Source organism: Mus caroli, unplaced genomic scaffold, assembly GCF_978045245.1.
Source record: "Mus caroli unplaced genomic scaffold, Mus_caroli_1 scaffold_9, whole genome shotgun sequence".
Classification (NCBI taxonomy): Eukaryota; Metazoa; Chordata; class Mammalia; order Rodentia; family Muridae; genus Mus; species Mus caroli.
In genome coordinates, this window is record NW_028227264.1 from 32,712,890 (window position 1) to 32,730,875 (window position 17,986).

The 17,986-nt window shown below is 40.9% G+C and overlaps 1 protein-coding gene across 2 annotated transcripts in view; it reads left to right on the forward strand.

The window, feature by feature from the left end:
- Nucleotides 1-4,233: 4,233 nt before the first annotated feature.
- The window catches only part of Frk (fyn related Src family tyrosine kinase), a 119,824-nt gene continuing 106,071 nt past the window's right edge, over nt 4,234-17,986 (forward strand). Inside the window, exons 1-2 of one of the 2 annotated variants that reach the window (XM_021174495.2) lie at nt 4,234-4,352; nt 4,511-5,124. In XM_021174495.2, the coding sequence (XP_021030154.1) occupies nt 4,760-5,124 (365 nt within the window). In that variant the 5' untranslated portion in view covers nt 4,234-4,352; nt 4,511-4,759. Of the gene's footprint in view, nt 5,125-17,986 lie in introns of both variants that reach the window. The other variant, XM_085842776.1, reaches the window with a different exon arrangement.

Sequence of the window (17,986 nt, forward strand, 5' to 3'; positions counted from 1 at the left end):
TTCACAAAAGGGAAGAGATCATAGAGGAAGAAAATAGTTTGTCCAGGGCCCACACCCATTAGTATTTTTTCATCTAAGGAGTTCTACCTACTTTTCTTTTGGTCACTTATGACTTAGAAGACTTTTAAATAAAATGCCTTTGCTTTTTTCAAAATGTATCATTATCAGTAAAGAAAGGAAAGAAAGAAAATGGGTATTGGGTAAGCAGTGGAAATAATTGTTCCTAGAGGAAAGATGATGTGTATGTTAACCAGGTGATATTTCACTGTTGTCTTTAAAGCAAGCAAGGAAATTACATCAATCAGATTTGGCATTTCAGTGAATTTCTGTGGCAAAGTCAGCAGAGGTGTTGTGTTTTTATAAAAAGATAAGGAGAGAAGGAACATGTTTGGTGAAGGTGCAGTCAGGTATGGGGAAAGGGGGTACCTTGGGAGGGTACAGACAAGTAGAGAAAAAGAAAGGCAGAGAGAGAGAGAGAGAGAGAGAGAGAGAGAGAGAGAGAGAGAGAGAGAGAGAGAGAGAGAAGAGAAGAGGAGTAGAAGCTGGCCATGAGCTCATGAAGAGAAAAGGGGGAGGGTAATGGGGAGAGAGGGGGAAGGAACAGGAGGACAGAATGGGAAGCAAGAAGGCAAGAGAGCAAGAGAGAGAGGAGGGGGCAAAAGCCCCTTTTATATTGAGTCAGGCATACTTGGCTGTTGCCAGGCAACTGTGGGCAGAACTTAGACAAAATTCTAGCAGGTGGAGTCCACTGAGCCCTGCAGACTGGTGAGTGACCTAACAGTAGTGTGGAGATTGAAGGACCTGACAAGCCATGAACTGGCGCAGAAATGCTACCAAACAGCAATGGGAATTCATGTCACAACACTCTGAAAACCAGACACAGGAGGAGTGTTAAATTTACTTAAGGCAGTGGCTACTAGGAGCAGGGCATTCAGAGCCAGAAAAGTCTCAGAGGAAGGGAAGTTGGTTTTGGATGGGATGCCCAGAGGAAGGCCTTTAAGGAAGTAATAGGAATTTATTCAGACTTTGAAATGCAGGCCAGCATCTTCTGGGAGGAGAAGGAATGCTGAGCAAAAGAATGTCAGAGGAGACAGAACCAGATATAGCAACAGATAAGGCTTACTGGGAGCCTCAATAAAGCAATTTGGTTGAGCTGGAGGACTAATGCAGGCATGTAATGGAGCGGGATGATGTCAAAAGGCAGTGTCTGATAAAGTCCAGATAAAGTGTACATTCCTCAGCTTTGATTCCAAACCGTATTTTTTTTTTCAGGCTGTGAGGATCTGCTGAAAGTTACTGTGCAAGAGACAGACTTTACTAATGTTCTTTGGAAGTGTGGTATAGGGATTAGAGGGGACAGTTGCCAGAGGAAGGAAAGCTGGTCTGGACAGCTGGTTCAGTAAGGGTCTAAAATAAGAGAGACACCTTCAAAAAGCCTTATGTTGAGGCCATTTTCACCCTCCTCACTCTCTTTCACTTTGTTCAGGTATTTCAAAAATGTGGCTTCACCTTAAACCCATTAAACCTATTTCCCACCTCCTACACTTCTCCTCCTTTCCTTTTTGTCCTCACCCTCTCTGCCCTTTCCCCCTCTCTGTACGCATCTCTCACTTTCCATCCTTGTGAACTAAGTCATTCACAAATATTCTACTACTTACATTGGAGACATTCGGAGAATCATCAAAGGTTCAGAAAACAGGGTTCTAGTCTGAGAAAGCAAATAATAAGGGAACCAAGAGGGGCTCACTGAGAAGCCGAGTAAAAGTTGGTGTCAGACATCAGCAGGGCACAAAGTACTAATCTATTATGTTAGAGAAGATGCCACTCAAGCCAACGTGGATAAATGACAAGGAAATAAGTCATCAGGGGGGGTGAGAGGAGGAAGGCTGTGTGAATGTGGAATAGGGAATGTGGGCTCTGTTTTCAGGAGCAATTGGTAGCAAGCAGTTTTGGGAATTGAGTAACAGGAGTGAAAGACCATGACACTGGGGGAGTTATAGGGCTTTGTTTGTTTTGAGTTTAGTTTTCATTCCAAATATGCTGAAGGCTGCTGGAGAGTTTAGCCTTCACGATGTATTAGATGGATCTATCTATCTATCTATCTATCTATCTATCTATCTATCTATCTATCTATCTGTTTATTGAGTTGAATAAACCAAGGATTTATATTTTCTGGGTCTGCAGGGTACTTGCTACTCATGGTTCAACTGACTGGTGGCTCTGGCTGCTTGGGCAAGCCACCTAACCTCTCTAAGCCTCAGTTTTTTCTCAAAACAAAACAGAATTACATAGTTCTTTCATAGACCTTGTTCTTTAAATACTGAATCATTTACAACATTCCTAGTGTGGTTCTGGGAACACAGAAAACCCTTGAACGCTGATACATATGGCTGCTGTGCTCTTGCCAGTCACTGGCCATTCACCTCAGGGTTCAGGCAAGCTGGAGATGAATGACCGGGAGTAAGAGAGGCCAGTGAAGACTGTGGAACTTTCTATTTTCTGTTCAGTGACCAGTTGTCATTCAGATGGAGTTTGTTTGTTTGTTTCTTTGTTTTGTTTTTGTGTGGAGTAAATGAAAAGAAGGCTGAACAGACATAGGTGACTGACTAGCTGAAAGCAGTCAGAGAATGTGTCAAAGACACCTGTCAGGCTTCAAGCTTGGGTGCACAGGAGAGTTCCAGTGTCACTGACATGAGAAAATCATTTCACACTGGGTCAGGTTCCCAGGCTACTGCTCTCCTGACATCCTTGGGTGGTTGGTGCTATTTAAGTTTCTTCACCTGCTCAGGGGATGAGATGGGCTGTTTGTCACTGACATTTCCCACAATGTTTTGACCTAGTCACAGTGAAGGCATATTTAAATTTAGGGTAGCAAGGCTGGGAGTGGTGGTACACACCTTTAATCCCAGCACTCGGGAGGCAGAGGCAGGCGCATTTTGAGTTCGAGGCCAGGCTGGTCTACAAAGTGAGTTCCAGGACAGTCAGGGCTATACAGAGAAACCCTGTCTCGAAAAAACCAAAAACCAAAACCAAAACCAACCAACCAAACAAACAAAATTTAGCATAGCAAAGGGTTTGGAGTCTTAAATTCACTTAAAGTTGAGTTTGGGTTCACCTGTGCCTAGTAGACCTTCCAATTCTTTCTGTTTCTAGATCATGTAGATGTCCCAGGAAAGACCACAGCATCTGTAGCCATGTTTAAAGGAATCAAGAAGATAACACATTTTCACAGTTCATGGTGTTTGGCACAGAATATTTGTTATGATTCACTGGTATCATGATCACTATTTTAATTTCTGTATAAAATAACGAATCACATGTGCAGTCTGTTTTAGGTCTCAAGGTATTAAAATAAAACAAAATATGTCTCAGAATTTGGCTTTATATGTGTGTGTGTGTGTGTGTGTGTGTGTGTGCGTACGTGTGACATGTGTGATGGATATGTGTCTATGTATGGGTGTACATGGATGTGGAAGACAAAGGACATTGGGGCCTGCTTTGTCATTTGCAACCTTATTTCCCTTAAGAAATGGTCCCCTCCGGAGGTTGCCTGTTTCCATTTTTTTCTGCTGGCCCTCAGTGCTGCAGTCCCAAAATGGCTATCCTAACCTGAGCCTTAGTTGTTCTAAGTACCACCATGTACCATAACCACATGGAGTCAGCATGACTATGAACCTGAGGTCCAACTTGAACAGACAGCATCTCTACAAATGCTCTCCTGTGTGTGCTTGGGTACATGTGCTTCAGAAATAGCGATGTATGGGATCAAGAATGAGATGTCTCTGTGGGAAAAAGCAGCCTTTCGGGTTCTCAGCATTTTTCCCAGCTGCTTTGCTACTTTTTTTTCCCCCAGAAACTTCTGAGGCTATTAAAATCTATTCCTAGTGATTAAAAAAAAATGGTAGGGACTCAATGGCCCCATGTCTGGCAGAACATACCTAAACACCCAGTTTGCTCCTTTAAAAATTTTCTCTACCAGTATCAAAACAATCCTACTCATATTTGTGAGGAAATAAATCTCTCTCTGCCTTGCATTCCGCGTAGGGAATATAGCAAGACAGATAGCCATCTGGGCTAGCCTGTCTCTCTAGAGTATGGGTTTTGGCTGCTTTAAGAATCTGACTCTTGGTAAGGGGGCTGGTCTATCCTGGGTGTGGGAGGAGGGAGCGGTAAAGCTGACCTGGGAGTTCCTTTTAGATCAGACAAAAAGAAACCAGGAAGTTAGGAGGAATTATTACAGTCTGTACAGCTCAGGATGTTAAAGGCGATAACCTCCACGGCCTGGTTATTCATTAGCAAGAAGGAAAGCTCCGGAGAGAGCAGAACTCTCTCAGTTGCAGGCTTGAAGCAGGGTGAGAGCAGCTGGAGCAGGCTGGGCTGGGAGCTTTTTCCTGCAGTTATAGTCTCTCTCTAACTTTTTCCGGGGACAGAGGGAGAGGTGGCTGTTCTTTGTTCTCAAATGTCCCTCTAAATAAAACCCTTTTTATTTTACTTATTGTTCGGTGCCCAGGCCCTCAGGAAGAAGCACCTTCCCTCTGGACCTCCAGCTCAGTCCTCTCTTGGTTTTGCCTCAGGGCAGCAGCTACAAACAGAAAGCCAGCTGTGAGTGTCTTGGCCAAGCCCAGATCTGCCGAGAGATCCGAAGCGGGAGGTATGGTGAGTTGCAGCTGATTTGGAAGCTGCCTGGTGGAGGACAGTGGCTCTGTACAGCTTGTGGGGAGAGGATTATCCTCCCCTGCTACTACTAAGCTAGAACACCATGGGCAGCGTCTGTGTGAGGCTCTGGGCATACCTGCAGCCTTTTCTCCCCTGCTGGTCTCAAGAGGCAGACAAGTCAGTGGTAATTGAGAATCCAGGGGCCTACTGTCCCCCAGAGGCTCCCAGGTCACAAGAGCCGGAGAGAAGCCATGGCCAGTATTTTGTGGCTCTGTTTGATTACCAAGCACGTACTGCAGAGGACCTGAGCTTCCGTGCCGGCGACAAACTCCAAGTCTTGGACACTTCGCATGAGGGCTGGTGGTTGGCCAGACATTTGGAGAAGAAGGGAACCGGCTTAGGTCAGCAGCTGCAGGGCTACATTCCTTCCAATTATGTGGCGGAGGACCGGAGTCTCCAGGCAGAGCCGTGAGTAGCACCAGCCATACTTTTTTCTTGATTCTTTCGGGGTTGAATACTGAGCTCTGGCTCTCCTTCCTTCCTATCCACGGACTCTCATTCGCAGATAGGTCCAGTGTATGGAAAGACATTCTAGAAGCTATTAATTGAAGCATGTCTTTCTCGCCAAGTGAGAGAGAACTGCTAAAATGACTTTGATTATAGTGGGCACACCTATGGTCCATTTAATACTCTCCCTCTGCCTCACTTTCAATAGAACTACATTTTCATTTACGGGCAGCTATAGTCTCTCCTAAACCTACTTTCAAATCTAAAATCGGAGGCTATTTAGTTAGTGTAAACTTTCCAAGCATTCCAAACTAATGCTACAAATCCTGCAGTTGACCACAACCATTTCCATTATGGTAGGCTCACAAGTGGGCTAACTTACAAAGACAACAAAACAACTACACAGTAGTAGTTATTTTTCTGGTGAGATCATAACAGAGAAAACTTTCTTGGGGGTCCTAGATCCTGAGGTATATTCAAATTATGAAAATAGCTTTTGGTTTTTAGGATTAAAAAATGGCCAGGTATAGACAACAAATTTTAAGAAGAAAAATCATGGCGATATTTCTTTCAATAGTAGATTAAGATTTCATCCTGAAAAAGTGATTTTAGAAGGGGGGGCGATGATTAACACATCTAATTATTGCTTTTTGCCTCAGTTCTAGTTATCTGTTTCTGATTGTGGAGGTTAAACAATTATCTAACCTTGTAAGAAATGGACTACAAAAGGTTGTTTAATACATCTTACAGACTGAAATGTCTCTGCAAGCTCAGGTTCTGAAACTTTTTCTCCAGCTGGTGGCGCTGCGTTTGAAGTCTGTGGAAGCTTTAGGGAGTTGTGCCTGGGTGGTAGGCAGGCCTCTGCAGAGTGTAGCTAGCCTTTACTCCATCCTGCTCCGTGTGTTTACTGCTACACCATACAGTCTCTCACATGCTCTTTCCACCCTGAACTTAATCACTATGCCTGCTGTCCCATGGCAGATTAAGACCTTCAGTAACTATGAGCCTAACTAAATATTTCCTATTGGGGGGGGGGGGGGGAGAGAGAGAGAGAGATTGAATAATTCCTATGGTTTATGATGGCACAAGGGAGTTCACTTAGTATTTGCATATTTCCTACAGTTTATGGTATAAAAGAAGAAAAATTATAATTTATTTAAGCCACATCCATTCATCCATCTATCCATTCAAAGAGCAGACATATTGGTAGGTAGGTTAGGGCTGTGTGACTAGAAAGTAGATAAAATGTAATCCTTGTTTTTCTAAATAATTCCATTTTTGAGTAACATGTTTTTCAACAGTTTTCTACTTTAATATGTCTGTCTATCTATCTATCTATCTATCTATCTATCTATCTACCTAATATATGTGAGTACAATGTTACTCTCTTCAGACAGACCAGAAGAGGATATCCAATCCCATTACATGGTTGTGAGCCACCATGTGGTTGCTGGGAATTGAATTCAGGACCTCTGGAAGAGCAGTCAGTGTTCTCAACCATCTCTTCAGCTCAATAAAATGTAATCTTAATAATGGATACACAGACTCTAGTGGATTAGAAAGCAGGTAAAGATTCAGTATTGATGATGAGTTCCAATGAAATCTACTACAGGAAACATCTTTCGGGAAATGGGCTCATAGTAAAGAAGGGCTCCTTATGGGGGAGCTCACTGGGGCTCCCCTCATGTCCTCATCTAGAAATTTTTCTTTCCGACTAATTTCCTTTATTATTATTTTAATATGACATTTTTATTAATTTTTAGAGAATTACATATTGTGTAATTTGATCATATCCACTCTGCCTCTTCCATAATTTTCATTTCTTTGTAAACAGCAGCTATGGGCCATTACTGCTGTGTTACAGGATTAATATTTCTAAAGAAAAAATAGTTTGGAGATTTTTGAGATTATTTTTCCAATTATCAAGAACTTTTAAAATTAAAAAAGCTATAATTTATGCCTAACTAGGAATTAATCGACTTAGACATTTTTATACTTTCTCCTCTAGAAGTTTTATTGTCTCTGGTTTTATGTGGAGTTCCTTGATTCACTTAGACTTGAGCTTTGTACAAGGAGATAAGAATGGATCGATTCACATTCTTCTACATGATAATCACCAGTTGTGCCAGCACCATTTGTTGAAAATGCTGTCTTTTTTCCAAAGGATGGTATTAGCTCCCTTGTCAAAGATCAAGTGACCATAGGTGTGTGGGTTCATTTCTGGGTCTTCAATTCTATTCCATTGATCTATCTGTCTGTCACTGTACCAATACCATGCAGGTTTGTTTTTTTTTTTTTTTTTTTTTTTTATCACAATTGCTCTGTATTACATCTTGAGATCAGACATGGTGATTCCACTAGAGGTTCTTTTATTGTTGAAAATAGTTTTTGCTATCCTAGGATTTTTGTTATTCCATATGAATTTGCAAATTGACCTTTCTAATTTGGTGAAGAATTGATTTGGCATTTTGATGGGGATTGCATTGAATCTGTAGATTGCTTTCAGCAAGATAGCCATTTTGACTCTATTAATCCTGCCTATCCATGAACATGGGAGATCTTTCCATCTTCTTTGATTTCTTTCTTCAGAGACTTGAAGTTCTTATCATACAGATCTTTCACTTCCTTCATTAGAGTCACACCAAGGTATTTTATATCATTTGTGACTATTGTGAAGGGTGTTGTTTCACTAATTTCTTTCTCATTGTGTTTATCCTTTGTGTAGAGAAAGGCCACTGATTTGTTTGAGTTAATTTTATATCCAGCTACTGCACTGAACTGTTTAACAGATTTAGGAATTCTCTGGTGGAATTTTTAGGGTCACTTATATATACTATCATATCTGCAAATAGTGATATTTTGACTTCTTCCTTTCCAATTTGTATCCCCTTGATCTCCTTTTGTAGTCTAATTGCTTTGTTTAGGACTTCAAGTACTATATTGAATTGGTAGGGAGAAAGTGGGCAGCCTTATCTAGTCCCTGATTTTCGTGGGATTGCTTTGATGTTGGCTGCTCTATATTGCTTTTATTATGTGTAGGTGTGGGCCTTGAATAACTGATCTTTCCAAGACTTTTATTATGAATGGGTGTTGGATTTTGTCCAATGCTTTCTCAGCGTCTAATGAGATGATCATGTGGTTTTTGTCTTTGAGTTTGTTTATATAGTGGATTACATTGGTGGATTTCCATATATTAAACCATCCCTGCATCCCTGGGATGATGCCTACTTCATCATGATGCATGATTGTTTTTATGTGTCCTTGGATTTGGTTTATGAGAATTTTATTGAGTATTTGTGCATCGATATTCATAAGGGAAATTAGTCTGAAGTTCTCTTTCATTGTTGGATCTTTATGTGGCTTACGTATCAGAGTAATTGTGGCTTCACAGAATGAATTGCATAGCGTACCTTCTGTTTCTATTTTGTGGAATAGTTTGAGTAGAATTGGAATTAGGTATTCTTTGAAAGTCTGTTAGAACTCTACACTAAACCCACCTTCTCCTAGGCTTTTTTTGGTTGGGACACGATTAATGACCACTTCTATTTCTTTAGGGGAAATGGGACTGTTTATATCATTAATCTGATCCTGATTTAACTTTGGTACCTGGCATCTGTCTAGGAAAATGACCATTTCATCCAGGTTTTCCACTTATGTTGAGCATTGCCTTTTGTAGTAGGATCTGATGGTGTTTTGAATTTCCTCAGGTTCTGTTGTTATGTCTCCTTTTTCATTTCTGATTTTGTTAATTAGGATTCTTTCCCTGTGCCCTCTAGTTAGTCTGGTTAAGGGTTTATCTATCTTGTTGATTTTCTCAAAGAACCATCTCCTGGTTTGGTTGATTCTTTGTATAGTTCTTTTTGTTTTCACTTGGTTGATTTCAGCCCCAAGTTTGAGTATTTCGTGCTGTCTACTCCTCTTGCGTGTATTTGCTTCCTTTTGATCTAGAGATTTTATGTGTGCTGTCAAGCTGCTCTCTCTAGTTTCTTTTTGTCAGCACTCAGAGCTATGAGTTTTCTTCTTAGGACTTCTCTCCTAGTGTCCCATAAATTTGGGTATGTTGTGGATTCATTTTCATTAAACTCTAAAAAGTCTTCTCTTCCGGTCAGAAAAGCACCGGGGCAGCTAGGGCGCAGGGTCGGCTGACACCCGCCAGCTACCCACAACCCCCGCCACAGGATTTTGAGACTGCTGGTGAGTGGAACACAGCTTCTGCTCCAGTCCAATCACGCGGGAACTGAGACTGCTCTGGTTGGGGAGAGAGAAATCCGGCCTACATAGGGCCACAAGCCTCTTCCGGTCAGAAAAGCACCGGGGCAGCTAGGGCGCAGGGTCGGCTGACACTCGCCAGCTACCCACAACACCCGCCACAGGATCTTAAGACTTCTGGTGAGTGGAACACAGCTTCTGCTCCAATCCAATTGCACGCGGGACCTGAGACTGCATTAGTTAGGGAAGCAGAAACCGACCTGAGTAGGGCCACAGGCCTCATCCGGCCGGATCAGCACAGGGGTAGCTAGAGCGCAGGGTCGCCTGACACCCGCCAGCTACCCACGACCCCCGCCACAGGATTTTGAGACTGCTGGTGAGTGGAACACAGCTTCTGCTCCAGTCCAATCACGCGGGACCCGAGACTGCTTTGGTTGGGGAGGCAGAAATCCGGCCTACATAGGGCCACAAGCCTCTTCCGGTCAGAAAAGCACCAGGGCAGCTAGGGCGCAGGGTCGGCTGACACTCGCCAGCTACCCACAACACCCGCCACAGGATCTTAAGACTTCTGGAGAGTGGAACACAGCTTCTGCTCCAATCCAATTGCGTGCGGGACCAGAGACTGAATTAGTTAGGGAAGCAGAAAACCGGCCTGAGTAGGACCACAGGCCTCTTCCGACTGGACCAGCACCTGGGTACCGCCAGCCACCCACGACCCCCGCCACAGGACTTTGAGACTGCTGGTGAGTGGAACACAGCTTCTGCTCCAATCTTTAAACAGTGACAACGACAACAACTAACCCCAGAGATTACCAGATGGCGAAAGGTAAACGTAATAATCTTACTAACAGAAACCAAGACCACTCACCATCATCAGAACCCAGCACTCCCACTTCGCCCAGTCCAGGGCACCCCAACACACCTGAAAAGCTAGACACGGATCTAAAAGCATATCTCCTGATGATGGTAGAGGACTGCAAGAAGGACTTTAATAACACACTTAAAGAAATACAAAGGAACAATGGTAAACAGGTAGAAGACATTAAAGAGGAAGCACAAAAATCCCTTAAAGAATTGCAGGAGAACACTGCTAAAGAGTTACAAATCCTTAAAGAAAAACAGGATAACATAATCAAACAGGTAGAAGTCCTTAATGAAAAACAGGAAAACACATCCAAACAGATGATGGAAATGAACAAAACCATACTAGACCTAAAAAGGGAAGTAGACACAATAAAGAAAACCCAAAATGAGGCAACACTGGAGATAGAAACCCTAGGAAAGAAATCTGGAACCATAGATACCAGCATCAGCAACAGAATACAAGAGATGGAAGAGAGAATCTCAGGTGCAGAAGATTCCATAGAGAACATCGGTACAACAATTAAGGAAAATGTAAAATGCAAAAAGATCCTAACTCAAAACATCCAAGAAATACAGGACACAATGAGAAGACCAAACCTACGGATAATAGGAGTGGATGAGAATGAAGATTTTCAACTCAAAGGACCAGCAAACATCTTCAACAAAATTATAGAAGAAAACTTCCCAAATCTAAAGAAAGAGATGCCCATGAACATACAAGAAGCCTACAGAACTCCAAATAGACTGGACCAGAAAAGAAATACCTCCCGACACATAATAATCAGAACAACAAATGCTCTAAATAAAGATAGAATACTAAAAGCAGTAAGAGAAAAAGGCCACGCAACATATAAAGGAAAGCCTATCAGAATTACACCAGATTTTTCACCAGAGAGTATGAAAGCCAGAAGATCCTGGACGGATGTTATACAGACACTAAAAGAACACAAATTCCAGCCCAGGCTACTATACCCAGCCAAACTCTCAATTAACATAGATGGAGAAACCAAAGTATTCCACGACAAAACCAAATTCACACATTATCTCTCCACGAATCCAGCCCTTCAAAGGATAATAACAGAAAAAAACCAATACAAGGACAGGAACCACGCCCTAGAAACAACAAGAAGGTAATCCCTCAACAAACCTAAAAGAAGACAGCCACAAGAACAGAATACCAACTTTAACAACAAAAATAACAGGAAACAACAATTACTTTTCCTTAATATCTCTTAATATCAATGGACTCAACTCCCCGATAAAAAGACATAGACTAACAAACTGGCTACACAAACAAGACCCAACATTTTGCTGCTTACAGGAAACTCATCTCAGAGAAAAAGATAGACACTACCTCAGAATGAAAGGCTGGAAAACAATTTTCCAAGCAAATGGTATGAAGAAACAAGCTGGAGTAGCCATTCTAATATCTGATATGATTGACTTCCAACCCAAAGTCATTAAAAAAGACAGGGAGGGACACTTCATACTCATCAAAGGTAAAATCCTCCAAGAGGAACTATCAATCCTGAATATCTATGCTCCAAATACAAAGGCAGCCACATTCATTAAAGAAACTTTAGTAAATCTCAAAGCACACATTGCACCTCATACAATAATAGTGGGAGACTTCAACACACCACTTTCACTAATGGACAGATCATGGAAACGGAAACTAAACAGGGACACAGAGAAACTAAGAGAAATTATGAATCAAATGGATCTGGCAGATATCTACAGAACATTCTATCCTAAAACAAAAGGATATACCTTCTTCTCAGCACCTCATGGTACCTTCTCCAAAATTGACCACATAATTGGTCACAAAACAGGCCTCAACAGATACAAAAATATTGAAATTGTCCCATGCATCCTATCAGATCACCATGGACTAAAGCTGATCTTCAATAACAAAATACATAATAGAAAGCCAACCTTCACGTGGAAACTGAACAACAGTCTTCTCAATGATACCTTGGTCAAGGAAGGAATAAAGAAAGAAATTAAGGACTTTTTAGAGTTCAATGAAAATGAAGCCACAACATACCCAAACTTATGGGACGCAATGAAAGCATTTCTAAGAGGTAAACTCATAGCTCTGAGTGCCTCCAAAAGGAAACTAGAGAGAGCACACAATAGCAGCTTGACAACATACCTAAAAGCACTAGAACAAAAGGAAGCAAATTCACCCAAGAGGAGTAGATGGCAGGAAATAATCAAACTCAGGGGCGAAATCAACCAAGTGGAAACAAGAAAAACTATTCAAAGAATCAACCAATCAAGGAGCTGGTTCTTTGAGAAAATCAACAAGATAGATAAACCCTTAGCCAGACTCACTAGAGGGCACAGGGAAAGCATCCTAATTAACAAAATCAGAAATGAAAAAGGAGACATAACAACAGATCCTGAAGACATCCAAAACACCATCAGATCCTTCTACCAAAGGCTATACTCAACAAAACTGGAGAACCTGGATGAAATGGAGAAGTTCCTAGACAGATACCAGGTACCAAAGTTGAATCAAGATCAGGTTAATGATCTAAACAGCCCTATATCCCCCAAAGAAATAGAAGCAGTCATTAATAGTCTCCCAACTAAAAAAAGCCCAGGACCAGATGGGTTTAGTGCAGAGTTCTATCAGACCTTCAAAGAAGATCTAATCCCAGTTCTTCACAAACTATTCCACAAAATAGAAACAGAAGGTACTCTACCCAACTCATTCTATGAAGCCACAATTACTCTGATACCTAAACCACAAAAAGACCCAACAAAGATAGAAAACTTCAGACCAATATCCCTTATGAATATTGATGCAAAAATCCTCAATAAAGTTCTTGCTAACCGAATCCAAGAACACATCAAAACAATCATCCATCCTGACCAAGTAGGTTTCATCCCAGGGATGCAGGGATGGTTCAATATATGGAAATCCATCAACGTAATCCAGTATATAAACAAACTCAAAGACAAAAACCACATGGTCATCTCGTTAGATGCGGAAAAAGCATTTGACAAGATCCAACACCCATTCATGATAAAAGTCTTGGAAAGATCAGGAATTCAAGGCCCATACCTAAACATGATAAAAGCAATCTACAGCAAACCAGTAGCCAACATCAAAGTAAATGGTGAGAAACTTGAAGCAATCCCTCTAAAATCAGGGACTAGAAAAAGCTGTCCACTTTCTCCATACCTATTCAACATTGTACTTGAAGTCCTAGCCAGAGCAATTCGACAACAAAAGGAGATCAAAGGGATACAAATTGGAAAAGATGAAGTCAAAATATCACTTTTTGCAGATGATATGATAGTATATATAAGTGACCCTAAAAATTCCACCAGAGAACTCCTAAGCCTGATAAACAGCTTCGGTGAAGTAGCTGGATATAAAATTAACTCAAACAAATCAATGGCCTTTCTCTACACAAAGAATAAACAGGCTGAGAAAGAAATTAGGGAAACAACACCCTTCTCAATAGTCACAAATAATATAAAATATCTTGGCGTGACTCTAACTAAGGAAGTGAAAGATCTGTATAATAAAAACTTCAAGTCTCTGAAGAAAGAAATTATAGAAGATCTCAGAAGATGGAAAGATCTCCCATGCTCATGGATTGGCAGGATCAACATTGTAAAGATGGCTATCTTGCCAAAAGCAATCTACAGATTCAATGCAATCCCCATCAAAATTCCAACTCAATTCTTCAACGAATTAGAAAGTGCAATCTGCAAATTCATCTGGAATAACAAAAAACCTAGGATAGCAAAAACTCTTCTCAAGGATAAAAGAACCTCTGGTGGAATCACCATGCCGGACCTAAAGCTCTACTACAGAGCAATTGTGATAAAAACTGCATGGTACTGGTATAGTGACAGACAAATAGACCAATGGAATAGAATTGAAGACCCAGAAATGAACCCACACACCTACGGTCACTTGATCTTCGACAAGGGAGCTAGAAACATCCAGTGGAAGAAAGACAGCATTTTCAACAAATGGTGCTGGCACAACTGGTTGTTAACATGTAGAAGAATGAGAATCGATCCATTCCTATCTCCTTGTACTAAGGTCAAGTCTAAGTGGATCAAGGAACTTCACATAAAACCAGAGACACTGAAACTTATAGAGGAGAAAGTGGGGAAAAGCCTTGAAGATATGGGCACAGGGTAAAAATTCCTAAATAGAACAGTAATGGCTTGTGCTGTAAGATCGAGAATTGACAAGTGGGACCTCATGAAACTACAAAGCTTCTGCAAGGCTAAAGACACCATCAATAAGACAAAAAAACCACCAACAGATTGGGAAAGGATCTTCACCTATCCTAAATCAGATAAGGGACTAATATCCAATATATATAAAGAACTCAAGAAGGTGGACTCCAGAAAGTCAAATAACCCCATTAAAAAATGGGGCTCAGAACTGAACAAAGAATTCTCACCTGAGGAATACGGAATGGCAGAGAAACACCTGAAGAAATGTTCAACATCCTTAATCATCAGGGAAATGCAAATCAAAACAACCCTGAGATTCCACCTCACACCAGTCAGAATGGCTAAGATCAAAAATTCAGGTGACAGCAGATGCTGGCGAGGATGTGGAGAAAGAGGAACACTCCTCCATTGTTGGTGGGATTGCAAGCTTGTACAACCACTCTGGAAATCAGTCTGGCGGTTCCTCAGAAAATTGGACATAGTACTACCGTAGGATCCAGCAATACCTCTCCTGGGCATATATCCAGAAGATGTCCCAACCGGTAAAAAGGACACATGCTCCACTATGTTCATAGCAGCCCTATTTATAATAGCCAGAAGCTGGAAAGAACCCAGATGTCCCTCAACAGAGTAATGGATACAGAAATTTGGTACATTTACACAATGGAGTACTACTCAGCTATTAAAAAGAATGAATTTATGAAATTCCTAGCCAAATGGATGGACCTGGAGGGCATCATCTTGAGTGAAGTAACACAATCACAAAAGAACTCACACAATATGTATTCACTGATAAGTGGATATTAGCCCAAAACTTAGGATACCCAAGATATTAGATACAATTTGCTAAACGCATGAAACTCAAGAAGAATGAAGACCAAAGTGTGGACACTGTGCACCTTCTTAGAATTGGGAACAAAACACCCAGGGAAGGAGTTACAGAGACAAAGTTCGTAGCTGTGATGAAAGGGTGGACCATTTAGAGACTGCCGTATCCAGGGATCCATCCCATAATCAGCTTCTAAACGCTGACACTATTGCATACACTAGCAAGATTTTGCTGAAAGGACCCAAATATAGCTGTCTCTTGTGAGACGATGCCGGGGCCTAGCAAACACAGGAGTGGATGCTCACAGTCAGCTATTGGATGTATCACAGGGCTCCCAATGGAGAAGCTAGAGAAAGTACCCAAGGAGCTCTGCAACCCTATTGTTGGAACAACATGATGTACTAACCAGAACCCCGGAGCTCTTGTCTCTAGCTGCATATGTATCGAAAGATGGCCTAGTCGGCCATCAATGGAAAGAGAGGCCCATTGGACTTGCAAACTTTATATGCCCCAATATAGGGGAATGCCAGGGCCAAAAGAATGGGAATGGGTGGGTAGGGAAGTGGGTGGCGCTATGGGGGACTTTTGGGATAGCATTGGAAATGTAATTGAGGAAAATATGTAATAAAAATATTAAAAATCAGAAAAAATAAAAAGTCTTTAATTTTTTGCTTTATTTCTTTCTTGACCAAGTTATCATTGAGGAGAGTGTTGTTCAGCTTCCACGTGAATGTTGGCTTTGTATTATTTATGTTGTTATTGAAGATCAGCCTTAGTCCATGTTGATCTGATAGGATGCATGGGACAATTTCAATATTTTTGTATCTGTTGAGGCCTATTTTGTGACTAATTATATGGTTAGTTTTGGAGAAGGTACCCTGAGGTGCTGAGAAAAGGTATATCCTTTTGTTTTAGGATAAAATGTTCTCTAGATATCTGTTAAATTCATTTGTTTCATAACTTCTGTTAGTTTCAATTTTTGCCTGTTTAGTTTCTGTTTCCAGGATCTGTCCATTGATGAGAGTGGGGTGTTGAAGTCTCCCACTATTTTTGTGTGTTTTACAATGTGTGCTTTGAGCTTTACTAGGGTTTCCTTAGTGAATATGGCTCGCCTTGCATTTGGAGCATAGATATTCAGAATTGAGAGTTCATCTTATAGATTTTACCTTTGATGAGTATAAAGTGCCCCTCCTTGTCTTTTTTGATAACTTTGTGTTGAAAGTCGATTTTATTCGATATTAGAATGGCTACTCCAGCTTGTTTCTTGGGACTGTTTGCTTGGAAAATTTTTTCCAGCCTTTTACTCTGAGGTAGTGTCTGTTTTTTTCCCTGGGGTGGGTTTCCTGTATGCAGCAAAATGTTGGGTCCTGTTTAGGTAGCCAGTCTGTTAGTCTATGTCTTTTTATTGGGGAATTGAGTCCATTGATATTAAGAGATACTAAGGAAAAGTAATTGTTGCTTCCTGTTATTTTTGTTGTTATATTTGGGATTCTGTTCTTGTGGCTATCTTATTTTAGGTTTGTTGAAGGATTACTTTCTTTCTTTTTCTAGGGTGTAGTTTCCATCTCTGTGTTGGTGTTTTCCCTTTATTATCCTTTGAAGGACTGGATTCGTGGAAAGATACTGTGTGAATTTGGTTTTGGCATGGAATACTTTCGTTTCTCCATCTGGTAATTGATGGTTTTGCTGGGTATGGTAGCCTGGGCTGGCATTTGTGTTCTCTTAGGGTCTAACATCTGTCCAAAATCCTCTGGCTTTCATTGTCTCTGGTGAGAAGTGTGGTGTAATTCTAATAAGTCTGCCTTTATATGTTACTTGACCTTTTTCCCTTACTGCTTTTAATATTCTATCTTTATTTAGTGCATTTGTTCTTCTGATTATTATGTGTTGGGAGGAATTTCTTTTCTGGTCCAGTCTATTTGGAGTTCTGTAGGCTTCTTGTATGTTCATGGCTCTCTCTCTCTCTCTCTCTCTCTCTCTCTCTCTCTCTCTCTCTCTCTCTCTCTCTCTCTCTTAGGTATTTTCCTCATTTACATTTCCAATGATATCCCAAAAGTCCCCCATACCCTCTCCCCCACTCCCCTACCCACGCACTCCATCTCTTTCTCTATGTTAGGGAAGTTTTCTTCTATAATTTTGTTGAAGATATTTACTGGTCCTTTAAGTTGAAAATCTTCATTCTCATCTATACCTATTATACATAGGTTTGGTCTTCTCATTGTGTATTGGATTTCCTGGATGTTTTGGATTAGGATCTTTTTGCATTTTGCATTTTCTTTGATTGTTGTGTCAATGTTCTCTATGGAATCTTCTGCACCTGAGATTCTCTCTTCCATCTCTTGTATTCTGTTGATTCTATGGTTCCTGATTTCTTTCCTAGGGTTTCTATCTCCAGAGTTGTTTCCCTTTGGGTTTTCTTTATTGATTCTACTTCCATTTTTAGATCTTGGATTATTTTGATCAACTCTATCACTTGTTTGGTTGTATTTTCCTGTAATTCTTTAAGGGATTTTTGTGTTTACTCTTTAAGGTCTTCAACTGTTGTGGCGGGTTGCTTGTTGTGAGCTGCTGGCCGGTCGCAACATTCTACCTGTTTAGCAGTGTTTTCCTGGAATTCTTGTGAATTTTTTGTGCTTCCTGTTTAAGGCCTTCTACCTGTTTAGCAGTATTCTCCTGTATTTCTTTAAGTGAGGTATTAATGCTCTTCTT